This window comes from Gadus macrocephalus, chromosome 23, assembly GCF_031168955.1.
Source record: "Gadus macrocephalus chromosome 23, ASM3116895v1".
Classification (NCBI taxonomy): domain Eukaryota; kingdom Metazoa; phylum Chordata; class Actinopteri; order Gadiformes; family Gadidae; genus Gadus; species Gadus macrocephalus.
In genome coordinates this window covers 6,080,155-6,094,629 of record NC_082404.1, presented here as the reverse complement: position 1 = coordinate 6,094,629, position 14,475 = coordinate 6,080,155, and the positions used below count along the sequence as shown (strand labels likewise).

Sequence of the window (14,475 nt, the reverse complement as noted above, 5' to 3'; positions counted from 1 at the left end):
CGCTCTGAGTTGGTTGACTAAGGCCCCATTTACACAAAGGGAAAACGCAGATATTTCCACGCGGTTTGGCCTCTCATTTACACGAAAACGCTGTTTTTGTCACAGAAAACGATCATTTCTAAAAACTCCGGCCAAAGTGGAGATTTCTGAAAACGCCGGTTACGTGTTGTCGTGTCAACGGGGGGAAACAGTAGCCTGGTTCTACCAGACTCTCGTACTTCACTTCATTTCATTTCATTTGTACAGAGAGTCTGGACCTAATCAATTGACAAACGTTAACTCACTTGAAGGCGGGTGTCTGTTGAAGTTTAAAATGATTGGATCTGCCCAGTGCCACTCTGGATCTGCCATAACCAATCGCTAACGTTTGGTTGTGACGCATGTCATGCGCCGGGAATCACGCGCAGGTTGTAGGCTACACAAACCAAACACCTTGCGCGTCTGCACGAAAATGTCCGTCAACGACAGCTGCAGGTTTTGTTCGTCGAATTTAATTTATCAGGGAAAAATTGCACATTGTAAATCAACTACCGACCTACAACAACAACTCAAACTGGCGTACGACTTTATCGTCATTGTTCTCAGACACGCCCTCTGTTCGCTGATTGGCGGCCGCTGTGGCGGCACCAGAAAACCAAATTACATACAGCAGGTCCAGACCTAGTACTGAAGGGAAATTCAAATTGAGCGGAAGTACTTAGGCGGGCGGAGCCAGGCTAGGGAAACAGGGTTTTAGGTTCTGAAGCGTCACATTATGCGCCAGGAAATGCTTAACGTCATATGAGCGCCCTATGTTTACAGTTTGTTTGTTACAGGAAGACGCTCGTGTTATTCGTTGTTGTTGATTCTGCGTATTCTGATTGGCTTGCATGGCTTTAATTGCGCTCAACGGCGTATTTATGCGTTTTGATGTAAACAACAACTTTTTTGAAAACGATAGTGTGCACAATGGTATTTTTGAAAACGGAGGGGGGGGAAATATTCGTTTCAATAAATACCCTGCTACGTATAAACGTGGCCTAAGAGTTCAGGGTTGAAAAGCAAATCTGTGTTTTCGGTTTCAGAACAGGTGATCAGCGTTGGGTTAATCAACTCTGAGTGTGTTCACTCTGGGTTGAGGGCGTGCCTGTTGACTATAAAGAGCCATCATCATTGGATCTCTGATAACATGATCAAACATGGACCAAAAGCGTAGATCCACTTACCTTTCCCCCACGGAATTGGAAACGGTGTGTGTGTGTGTGTGTGTGTGTGTGTGTGTGTGTGTGTGTGTGTGTGTGTGTGTGTGTGTGTGTGTGTGTGTGTGTGTGTGTGTGTGTGTGTAATCCACTCAATGCTCCACCGCACTGAGGAATTCATACAGTGGTCAAGATTGGAGGTAAAACACACCAAATGTGCTGCGTTCTATGAGAGGAGGAGCGGTGGAAATCGAGCCAAATCCGACAGACCCCCGTCCTTCACAATAATGCAGAACCCAATCCGCGTCTACTCAAGGCATGAAACATACCCATATCTAGGCCATAAATTCAATGTCGCTGGCGACTGGGAAGAACAGGTCAAAGAGCTGACTAATGACTACACTGTCAGACTCAACCTCATCGATTCATCCCCCCTCCCAATTCTAATGAAACTCCAGGCAATCAGAGAAGTCGCTCTCTCAAAAATCCAACACCTGTTTGCAAACATCCATATACCTCAGAACATTCTCACAGAGATGACAAACAAGACGGTGAGCCTGGTGAGGAAATGGCTTGGCTTAAACACCCACTCGACCCGTGACATCATCTTCCAAGCCCGCGGAGATGGAGGTCCCAGACATTGAGTGGGTCTACACCGCCACCAGAACCAACCACCTCCTCAAGATGCTCAACTGCGACGACGTGACTGTCCGGGAAATGGCCCGTGAATCACTCCTCCTGCATATGCAGCGACGCAAAATCCCACCTGCGAAGGAGAATGAGCGGCAATTCCTCGGATTCAAAATAAAAGATAATGGATAACTGGACATCATAATTGCAGGCTTGCAGTTATGATGGATCATAACTGCATAACTGCAGGTCAGACTGGATGGATCTCAATGACCTGTGCCACCGCTCAGGAATAAATCTGAAGTGGGCGGGGCCCGATGCTACACCTGTTGCACTGAACTCTGTTGTCATGGACCCGCTCATCAATGTATGCGCGACCTGTGAACAGGAAGATGGGCAACACGAGCTGTCAATCAAAACAGCGAGAGCCACAATGCTAAGAATGAAAGTAGAGAGTGCACAGCATTGGACTAGCTTAAGCCTGCAGGGCAAACTGGCACTGCTACCCTTTGCAAACCACTCTGTGTCCCACTCTATCCTCTCAAACACGACCATTGGAGAGGACGTCCTTATCTTTTGCATTAAGGCCCGCTTACAGGTATTGCCAACGAAATACAACCTGGCAATCTGGTATCCGTCACAACACAACCCACACTGCATCCTACATCCCACCCCAGACAATAAAGAGACAATCCAAATTCCCCAAAAACAAATGTTTCTCAATGTAGTCTCCTTCCTGATGCGTATGGCAACTCACATAATGTGTTTTTGCCAAAAGCTGGTTTGCAATGGCTTTTTTTGTGTGATATATTGGGCTATAAATGAGGAAGCAAAAGGGTGTAGTCAAATTAAGTAAGAAAAGGGTAATTATCTAAAGGGAACTGACACTACATATCGTTTCATATAGATGAATTTCTTTATGCAACCAGGATTCAACAAAATAACCTCATCATCCTTGAAGGTTAAACACGTTGATGATAAACGGGCCCTGTTTGGGAATGTCCACGCCGGGTTCGAAAATGGCCCCAATGATAACTGCCCACATGGGTGTTATACTTGGTGTTATAGGTAACTTATTCCCAAAACGTATTCCTGTGTGTTTACTTTAGAGTACAGGCTCCATTCTGTTTCTGCTCTCTACACAACCTGTGGACAGTCCCTTATAGGGCCCGTTTTTGTTTTTCAGATCCTACCAGGGTCTTTTCTGCCTTGCATTCTTAAAATTAGTTTCTTGACTTGCAGCAGTTATAGGTCCGTGGTAAGTCAGCTACTCTGATCATGGGAAAGCCACAACGTTAAAGTGACTGCAGTACAGAGCGGGTGGGATGCACGGGGCGGATCATTCTGCACATGCATTAATTGCGTTAACAAAAAAAAACTTAAACTTAAAGCATGCCCCCGGTGCGTTTGACAGTTAACATGGGGGCTGAGAAGGTGGTCTAAATAAATGATTGCGCTGAAAAACGATAGGGCCCGTTTATCATCAACGTGTTTAACCTTCAAGGATGATGAGGTTATTTTGTTGAATCCTGGTTGCATAAAGAAATTCATCTATATGAAACGATATGTAGTGTCAGTTCCCTTTAGATAATTACCCTTTTCTTACTTAATTTGACTACACCCTTTTGCTTCCTCATTTATAGCCCAATATATCACACAAAAAAAGCCATTGCAAACCAGCTTTTGGCAAAAACACATTATGCGAGTTGCCATACGCATCAGGAAGGAGACTACATCGAGAAACATTTGTTTTTGCGGAATTTGGATTGTTGGGTATGTAAGTGTTTAACTTAATCAAACTTTGGTTTGCACGAAAAGCTTTGTTTCACTACAATATAGTTAAAACTCTAGCATAACATACTATTCTGCAAAAGGGAAATTAACATATTAACATTTCAATCCTATGTTTAGTTTGGACTATATTGTTACAAATTTATCATGAAAATTTAAAGGCTTTTATAATGACGATTATAATCATCATTATAAGAAACCGTTGGAGAGGAGAGATCTGGGGTCTCATTTATAAAACCGTGCGCGGGATCGTTACTAAAAGTGTACGTACACCCAAAAGCCAAGTTTTGCGTGCGCCAAAAAATATTCAGACTTATAAAACCCTGCGTACGCACACCGTACGCAATCTTTGCTTTATAAATCACAGAGTGCCTACAAGTGTGCGCAGCTGAATCAGCTTTCCGCCCTGTACACGCCCCTTTTTAACCATAAATGGTCAATGCAAATGACCTCATGGATGCGATCTGCATATAAAACAGACTCAGATGCAAGTACTATGTCTTGTCGGAAACAATGGCAGAAGGACTCAGAAAAGCAAAAAAGCGAAATTTCACGGAGGTCGAAGTGGAGACACTTGTGGGTGTGTTGGAGGCCCGAAAAGTAGTTTTGTTCGGAGGTCACGGGATTGGGATCGCCAACAACAAAGAGCAGAGTGAGTGGCAACATGTTGCTGCAACAGTTAACTCTGTCAGTAGCACGGAGCGCACAGTCCCAGAATTAAAGTGGTATGACATAAAGGTACATATTTTATGTACAAATAAATTGTTATGGTCCCTAAAGACCCTCTCCCTCCGAATCCTGCCATTTGCATGGTCCGCCAGCAGTGCCATATGGTGCAGCATTACCACGGCGCTCACCTCTGTATTTATAGGGTTACGGTAATAAGACTGACCGAGAACACCTTGGATAATCAGTTTGTAGTCACCCACGTCAAATGTTCTTGAACATAACCCCTTTTTAAAGCCTGATTTGTCATGAAAAGCATCAAGAGTAACGGACAACGATTGTGATGAGGAGTGTGGCTTGGTTTTCCACACTTGGGATTTAATTGACATTTGATTATGCGTTTACAGTGTCACATAAAAATATTATGTTATTGACACATGTTGGACAGATGCTTTATTCCATGCAGTCGCGCCGTCAGTGGACTGTATGGAGTGACGGGATTAAATATAGAGATTTTTTATTTTATTTATATTCTAAGGAGATGTTTCTGGAGTTATAACTGAGAAATAACGCAGTTGACTTAAATTATTCTGATTACATAGATTTAACGCATGATACGGGTTGAAATTAAATTTATGAAGGGCGATGATAAAACATAATCGTTCTTCTCACTCTACAATGCTTCTGTCTGACTTCAGTTCACCACCACACCATCTGTGTCGCCAATTCTCCTTTTCCTCCAAACCATGCGTACGCATGGGTCAGAGTTTGCTTAGGGCTGCTCACATTCTCCCGTCAAGTTGGTTTTTTATAGATCACAACCTTGGCGTGGAAAGTCACGTACGGCAATTTCAGCCCCGTTTTGTGCGTACGCAACGGTTATAAATGAGACCCCAGACCAGTTGAAAATCATATATTTATTTATATATATATATATATATATATGTGCGGTCAAGCGATTAAAATATTTAATCGCAGCATTGTCATAGTTAACTCGCGCTTAACCGCAATTTTTTTGTTTTGTTTACACAAGGACGCTTGCGGGTAAAAACGACAAAATATTTGATCGGAAGTGCCTTTCGTTTAGATGGTGATGCCGTTTTTGGGGCCTAAAAACGCAAAAAAGCTGAAACCACCCTCCAGTGTGGAAAACTTGCTCCGCCGTAGCGTTTCCGTCTACACTGCCAAGACGCAAATCTCTGCTCAGATCTGATCACGCCTTTAGATGATTACCATTTTCTTACTTAATTTGACGACACCCTTTTGCTTCCTAATTTATAACCCAATATATCACACAAAAAAAGCCATTGCAAACCAGCTTTTGCCAATAACACATTATGTGAGTTGCCATACGCATCAGGAAGAAGACCACATCGAGAAACATTTGTTTTTGCGGAATTTGGATTGTTGGGTATGTAAGTGTTTAACTTAATCAAACTTTGGTTTGCACGAAAAGTTTTGTTTCACTACAATATAGTTAAAACTCTAGCATAACATACTTTTCTGCAAAAGGGAAATGAACATATTAACATTTCAATCCTATGTTGAGTTTGGACTATATTGTTACAAATTTATCATGAAAATTTAAAGGCTTTTATAATGACGATTATAATCATCATTATAAGAAACCGTTGGAGAGGAGAGATCAGACCAGTTGAAAATCATATATTTATTTATATATATATATATATATATATATGTGCGGTCAAGCGATTAAAATATTTAATCATGATTAATCGCATCATTGTCATAGTTAACTCGCGATTAACCGCAATTAATCGTTTTGTTTTTTTTGGTTTACAAAAGGACGCTTGCGGGTAAAAACGACAAAATATTTGATCGGAAGTGCCTTTCGTTTAGATGGTGATGCCATTATTGGGGCCTAAAAACGCAAAAAAACTGAAACCACCCTCCAGTATTATTTGATTATTCCCATGCGTCGGACCTTCAAGCTGCTCTGGCTGCTCTAATAAAATTACAGGAGTCTTTCCACGAAATGTACAGGATATGTACAGATAGTATTACTGAACAGAGAAGGATCTTTTTTGGTTTTCGCGGCGCGGATAAGAGAAGCAGGAAGATTCTACGCATGCGCTCAGACATGGCATGCATACCCAATCGAATTACACACACTTTTGCGTCACCGTATGCACGCAGATTTCCTCCCGAAAACGCTTGTCTAAACGCGGATTAAAAAGTGAAGACGCAACGCCACTTTTGCGTCTTCTGTTCAGACCATCATCATGTAAACGTAGCCTAAATATCCCTTGATTTCGTGCTGCTAGCATTTTAGTGAGATCAGAGAGTGTTGAGAAGGACAGTAATAGAATATATTTGGTAGAAAACGTTTGACCAATGAGGAAACACTTTCCTTGCGCACAGCTTATGTTTACATGACAACCGAGCCAAGATGCAGGAACAACAGTCGAAGTATGTATGGTAAACTGCAAATTTAGCTCAAAGGTGCGTGCTTGTAGATTAGACATGCAGTCTAACATACTTTCATGCTTTACATGGTTATAAAACGTACTGTATGTATCCCAGATCCTTTAACATAGAGGAAGGTAAAAGCATCTTTAACTCTGCTCTATTGTTTTATACTACCATTTTATATCTGCCCATTTCGCACCTTGCACTCCAAACCGTCCTTTGAATTGGTAACCCTCTCCTGTAGGGTATTCTTTCTCAAGGTTTCTTCCCTCTGGGTTTGGGGAGTTCCTTTCTTTCATTCTAGATATTTTTATACGTTTCATAATTATTTTTTTTTGATGAATGTCCCTCTCTCTCTTCTCTCTCTCGTTTTGTTCTGTGGAGCACGAAAATTGTCTGGGAAACGCTTCCATTCAAAATGCGTTGGTTTGCATTTTGTTTTGTGGAGCACAAATAATTTGTTTGTTATTGAGGAGGTCTGTGTAAAAAATCGGAAATATTGACACATACAGTATATAACTAGAGGGTGCACTGTACTGTCTGCGCACACCCCAACTGAAGCCCACCCCCCCCCCCCTCCCTCTCTCTCTCTCTCCTGAGAAACGCTCCCATTCAAAATACATGGGTTGACATTTCGTTCTGTGTAGCACGAAAAAGTCAGAGAAACGCTCCCATTTAGAATGCATTGGTTTACATTTTGTTCTGTGTATAACGAAACAAGTCGGACAATCGTGCTCTGGGACACGATTCAATAGATCGTGTGATACCGAGTTGTAGCCTGGCTACAAACCGGCATCTGGCTATTGCCAGACCAAGCTCAATCGTAGTAAGCACGTTGGTCTGGGGAGGCTGCTTTCATTTTCTTCAGCACAAGAGGCGTGATCGACGGGCCTATAATGAATCTGTACACAATTGGCTGCCTGCCGTCGCTTCCCTGTCATCATTGTGTTAAACCAGCCAATAGTGCACCAGGGGGAAAAGCCAGCTTGGTGATTGGCTCCCACAAAAGCGTATCAGAAGCAGAAAGAATTGCTCTTCTCATCTGCAGGGCGAATTCATATCGCCGGTAGAATGGGCTGGGGGAACCCATTCTAACCGGGTTGGATATAAGACGCATGTTTTAATTCCAGAATATCGAAAGCAGATTGTAATGACCGCTGTCTGTGTACCTTTGTGTGTCTGTTTGACAGATTTTTCGGATCCCTCGGACTGAAAGAAATAAACGAACAAAATCAAAGATCCACTTGGTAGGACTGGAGATCCATTGCCTTGGAAATGACCAACATTAAGAAAGTTCTTTGTGTGCTGGAATGAAAACGGAAATGGCGATGCCAATAAGGGGAATTAGTTTGTGTTCATTTGGAATATTATGTTTCCTTTTGAATCTGAACAGTTTTATTTCTCCAGCTGCTGGTTACAGGCTGAAGGATTGCAGGGTCACAAGGACCACACAGGCCATCTGTCAGAAGAATAGTTTTAATGCATTTCCAAAGGACATTCCACTAATAGTCACAAGTATAGACCTGTCTCAAAACAAAATTTCTGAACTAAATAATGCAGATTTGAAAGATTTACCAAATCTGTTGCGCTTAAACCTGAAACGCAACTCTATCTCCATAATTGAATCTGGCACTTTTGTTGTTCAAATGTCTCTAGAGGTGTTGAATTTAAACAGCAATAGGCTTTGTAAGCTAGAGGAGGGTATGTTTGATGGCTTAGTCAATCTCACAGAATTGCGTCTGTCTTTCAATAACATCCAAACATTAGCACCGGCCTCTTTCAAGTCTCTGAGCAAGCTTACATTTTTGGACCTAGGCCATAACAAACTGCGGAACTTAGCGAACATCTTTAATCATACACCACATTTACAAATCCTGAACATTCCAGCAAACAAAATTAGCAATTTTCATTCATGGGAGCTGTCAAATACGTCTACAGAACTTGTTTCACTTGATTTGTCTCAAAATCAGCTTATGGTCTTTAGCCTCACTGCACATATCTTTCCCAACCTCAAATTATTGAACCTTGATGGTGGTATGAAGAATGGTATCGTCTGGGAGGTGAACAACACATCGTACCTTAGTGGCGTGTCCAACCTAGATATCAGTGGGGTTCACTCCTCCTTAGGACTTCAGGAAGTTCTAGAGACATTTAACTCCTCACTGATGTATCTGAAGTTAAACCATATGAATAACAACCTGCGGGTTCTCATCAATATTTCCTGCAAAATCCCATCGCTGACCTCTCTTGAAGTCCGAAATAACCGCATCAAAGTTATTAGATCAGACATGCTGCACTTGTGTACTAATCTTAACATATTGGACTTGGCGAAAAATGAGATAACTGACATCTCTGACAATTCATTTCAATCTCTTAGGAAGCTTAACATTTTAATATTGAAGTCTAACCGTCTAACATCGGTCCCCTATGCCATAAGGAAAACTGAAATCTCAAAACTGGATCTCAGCTTCAATAACATCAATGTTCTTGGCTGTTATGATTTGGCCAATATGACCTGTCTCAGAATTCTTCAGCTAAATCATAATCATCTCTTGAATCTAAAGGACTGTGTTTTCAAAGATTTGGTCAATTTAAAGCACTTATGGTTGCAAAACAACAACATTTATCAATTAAACGGTGCCTTCCAAAAAAACATGCCAAAACTCCAAGTGCTTTACTTGTTTAACAATCAACTCATAGATCTAGATCAGGGAGAATTTAAAGATTTGAATTCCCTCAAGATGCTGTCATTACAAGGAAATAAATTAAAAAAACTTAAAAAGGGGAATTTTAATGGATTGTCCAATCTTACAAATCTTAATCTTGAATCAAATGAAATAGATGAAATTCACAACGGTACTTTTATTGACTTGAAAGCTTTGCAGAAATTGAATTTGATGACCAATCACCTTAAATATACATCGGAAAAGCCTATGGAATATCCACCATTTGCTGAGCTTTCACAACTGGAATCATTGCTTATTTCAGCTCAACGCAGGCGACTTAAGAGCGCCCTACATCAAAACTTTCTCAAAGGCCTGACAAATCTTTCGGTACTCAATATCAGAAGTATGCAACTTACATCCCTACACCCACTCACCTTCAACTATACTCCTAATTTGAATAAGCTTTATATGAGCTCAAATGATTTCACAGACCTTCCAGACAATTTATTTTCCCCGATTCAAAAACTTAAAAGTCTTTACATTTCACGGTTAAACCTGAGGTCTCTCGATTTTCTGCTCCTTGCTAACCTCAAAGAGCTGGAGTTCTTGCAGGTGAGGAAGAATGCATTTTCTGTGATTAGAGAACCAGTGATGCAGTCTCTGCCAGCACTTGTATACCTGGATATGCAGGGTAATAGCTTCACCTGTAACTGTGACAACGCATGGTTCCTCAAATGGGTTAAAAACAACAAGCAAACACAAGTATATGATGCGGACAACTTTGAATGCAACTACCCTCCAGACCTCAAAGGAAAAAAACTTTTGGAGATTGACGTTGAATCCTGTACAGTAGACATAGGCTACATCTGTTATATTTCCACGGCATGCACGGTCATCATGACCATAGCAGTCTCCTACACCCACCATTTCCTACAATGGCATCTGGTCTACGGGTACAACCTCATGCTGGCATTCCTCTACAACTCAAAGCACAAGGACAAGCGTGCTCATCAATACGACGCCTTCGTCTCCTACAACGCAAACGACGAGAGCTGGGTGCTGGGGGAGCTGCTGCCCAAGCTGGAGGACGAGCAGGGCTGGAGACTGTGTCTGCACCACCGAGACTTCCAGCCAGGTGAGGAGCCCTATCCTGAACACCCTCTGCACCTCCATTAGCATACATGGTAGCCTACACTATTTCATATATCGTACATGCCAGTGGATATGCTATTAGATGTAGTGGCGGCTGGTGATCAAAAATGATGGTGGGGCACAGTAATAGACAGGGGGTGTGTGGTTATCCCCCCCAATAAAAAAAATTGAATTCAACAGATTTGATTTCCTGTATTCTGGTGCATTTTGGGGATGGCCACTACCTATTTACCTACTATTCATTCAGATTCATAGCCTACATCCTGACTTTCAGGGCCTGGACAAGCTTACACTGCATATACAGACCTACTTTATGGCAATTCCACCAGCCATTGCTATTTGACCCATTGTTGTTATTCTGATATTGAGACAAATCATGATCACTGTCCTATAGCGTCAATCTTTAGAAAGTTTGCAAAAAAGAAATTCAATTAGGTGCATTTCTATCAAGTGGTTGGAGCGGAAAACTACACACATTCCAGGGCTTGTCGTATCATTTTGATAACATCCTCTCTTAGGTTCTGATATATTGTGGAATTGCGTTGTTTTCCATCTAAAATAATGTTTTTTTCTTTGATGAGAGCAAGGAAAAGTTTTGCCTCTTCAGCGGTCCACATGTATCTATTATTATCGCAGCCTTTATAACACTGATACTCCAGGGTCTATAGCATATAACCACGTTGTCTGATTACAGTTTAATTCATTTTTAACAATTTACCAGCTCTCGTTTTGAAGGCTGGACAGACAATTGACTGGAATTACATCGTAGGTGTCCATATATCAGGGATTAATGGACACGGTTTAATGAAAGGATATGCAAACATAGACATCCTATATCATATATATAGATGATATAGGATGTCTATGTATACAAATGCTTAAAATATATACAAGTTGTCGTCGGCAGGGTTGCTATGGCCGGTCGTTATGCGGAAATCTGAAGGACGTTGTCAGTCCTGTTTGTTCAATGTTCGCTACATCACAGCTGTTTCGAAAAGTGTGTTTCCATCTCCCATTTTGAGCATTTACTCTCTTTCGCATTCCTCAAAAACCAACTCAAGTGAGCGGATAAACTTTTTTGCGAATTAGAGGATTTTTGTTAGAATTTTTGTGTTTCCATCACCGTTTACTGAATCGATACCTCAAAATTTGCAAAAAATCAGGGGGATGGAAGTGCAGCTAATGTCTACTTCAAATGCATTTAGAAATATGGGACAGTTGCTTCATTTTGTTTAAAATGAAGCCGAAAGACTATATTTATATGTAACTTACTTGCTCCTTTAAATTGCTCCTTTATTGCATTGGTGGCATTGGTGGACAGGTCAATTGACTGGTCCATACTATCAAAACCACAAATAAAATAACAAGACAAATGAATCCTATCATCCTTCCTCCCACTTCTTTTCCTCCCATTCTTCATCCTTAAATTCTTGCCTCTCCCCATCACATTTATCCATTTCAAAATCTCATTCCTGACTTGATGCCGTTTTTCGCCCTGTAAGAGTAGGAGTGGTCTGTGTAACCTGTCTGTGTAACCTGTCCAACTAGAGGATTGTGGGGCTTTGTATCTTGTCTCCTGTCAACTGGTTATGATCTACTCACTCGCACTCTTCTGTAGGTCCAATATAAAAAATGGAATGTGGCGCAAAACAGGGTTCTAATTTGAACAGATTTATTTTGAATCCGCACTACTCACAGATTATTATATTATCATATATATACCCTTTCTGACATTGTGTATTTGACCTATTTGTATTCATTCCAAGGCTGCTCTGGCTTTATATTTATAATTTCTTTGCAGATTGAAAGACAACCGCATTGCATTGTGTAGTTCAATGCAGGAGCAGTTTCAAAAGAAAGATAATCTTATTTTTTTGTACCAACAGCGACGGCTCCTGCATTTTCTTAGTTTGTTGGTAGGTTTTATATTTTATGAATCTTTCTCACAAACTTGTGACCTATACACGGATAATTGGGCAAGAACTTACATTCATGAAATATAAAACTATAAGCAATGGTTAGTTTGAACACATTCAAAGTAAATCTCTTAGATTCACAGAATATTATGATTTGTTGAAATATAAATAATTTAAACGACATTTTGCATTATTCACATGAAAACCAATTTTATACGTATATTTTTAACTCATTATCAAAGCACGAAAATGTCAGTTTAGTGTTTAGACCGTCATTATATCTAGTTTTATCCACATATATTTTTAATCAGTGGTTTTGGCTCCAGAAGAAAAATGCTTACAGAACAGAAGGGCTAATGACAGTAACAATGTTACAGTCGTTAGCATGTAAACTATGGTTAAAAAATGGCTAACACTGACTGACTCAGTGGTCTCACTAATCAGACTTTTTACTTATATTGTAAGTCTGATGGAAGACGAGATCAAGAACGGTGTGTTTCACTTTCTTTAGATTAATTTGTTTCAACCAATCGTGTTGCTTGAGGAAGCATTTGGTTTCTGGCCAAGGCTCTGTGCTGTCTCATCCAAGAAGCTCTGAAAAAAAAGTCGCTCTGCTGGATCTGAGCTAACTGACTAACCTACCTGATCTTAAGCAACGGCCGTTTGGCTATTGTGAGAATGGACCCACATGGCTGGAAAAGCTAAATATATTATAACAGAGTTTAGACAATGTATAATAATAATATAAAATAATGAATAATGTATTGTAAATAACCAATGCTTTTCAGGCAAACCAATCATGGAAAACATTACAGACTCCATCTATGGCAGCCGGAAAACCATCTGTGTGGTCAGTCGCGATTACCTTCAGAGTGAATGGTGCTCCAGAGAGATCCAGGTGGCAAGGTAAGAACCCGGAGTTTACATGCATCCATTGCCCCAGTTTACATGCATAGGGAGTGGTTTAGGGCACTCCCGGCTTATTTCTGACCAATTGGGGTATCTTTGTCGCGACTGGTTTTGGGAATCCATATTGGCTATGAATCACAGGTACTTCAAATGCAACACCTTTGGTGGAGAAATGTAGGAAGGCGGGGGGAGAAGAATATTGCTTCAAAATCTTTTTTTCTGCTCTCTCTTTGTAACTCTCAAATCATATTTACACCAGCTTTAAAGGGCAACTTCACCCATTTCACATAAGCTTTGTATTTTTAGAACCCCCCGCATATTTTTGAATGGTCTAGCATCATTTCCTTATTTTCTGGAGAGACTGGAGAGATCCGTATCGATCTCCAACACTTCCTGTTTTTTATGACGCAATATGACGATTTTTGCGTACAAGAAAACAGGAAGTGTAAGAGGGGATGATTCTCGTACGACTACAACCACTAGTCCCACCCCCCTCTAGGGGGTGGGACCCACTGACGCTACAGACCTATTAGAGCAGTGCCAGTGGGTGGGACTTCACCAGCAGAAACTAACATCCACAGCGTCTGAAGCTAAGATAACAGAGGCTGTTGATAAAACTGAAGTACATTGGCGGAGGGTACTGGATCTGACATAGAAGATGGCTCCATGCAAAAGTTCACCATTTCGAAAGAAATACAAACGAGGGCTACCGTATTTTCCGCACTATACGGCACACCGGATTATCAAGCGCACCTTCAATGAATGGCCTATTTTAGAACTGTTTTCATGTATAGGGCGCACCGGATTATAAGGCGCATAGAATAGAAGATACTGCAGTCAAACGTTTGACTGGGGTTGCGTTATGCATCGACTAGACCGAGCTGTGCTAAAGGGAATGTCAACAAAACAGTCAGATAAAGTCAAACTTTATTAAGCGTTCTGACAACTCCGGTCACTCCCATGGTAACGATGTTCAAACGTTAATGTGCATATTAACAATATCTGATCAATATCAATATCTCTTAACAATAAGCTCACTTTTTCAGTTCATTCCCCGTCTACGAATCCCTCGAATTCTTGTGTGTCCGAATTGAACAGTTGGGCGAGTACGGCATCCAACATGCCCGGATCCCTCTC

At 41.0% G+C, this 14,475-nt stretch overlaps 1 protein-coding gene across 4 annotated transcripts in view; it reads left to right on the top strand.

Moving 5' to 3' along the window:
* The first annotated feature begins 3,331 nt into the window (after positions 1 to 3,331).
* LOC132452857 (toll-like receptor 13) overlaps positions 3,332 to 14,475 on the top strand; it is a 47,176-nt gene continuing 36,032 nt past the window's right edge. Inside the window, exons 1-3 of one of the 4 annotated variants that reach the window (XM_060045683.1) lie at positions 3,332 to 3,581; positions 7,886 to 10,496; positions 13,218 to 13,335. In XM_060045683.1, coding sequence (XP_059901666.1) covers positions 8,006 to 10,496; positions 13,218 to 13,335 — 2,609 coding nt within the window. In that variant the 5' untranslated portion in view covers positions 3,332 to 3,581; positions 7,886 to 8,005. Of the gene's footprint in view, positions 3,582 to 5,557; positions 5,677 to 7,885; positions 10,497 to 10,544; positions 13,336 to 14,475 lie in introns of those variants that run through there. The other 3 variants (XM_060045681.1, XM_060045682.1, XM_060045684.1) reach the window with 3 other exon arrangements.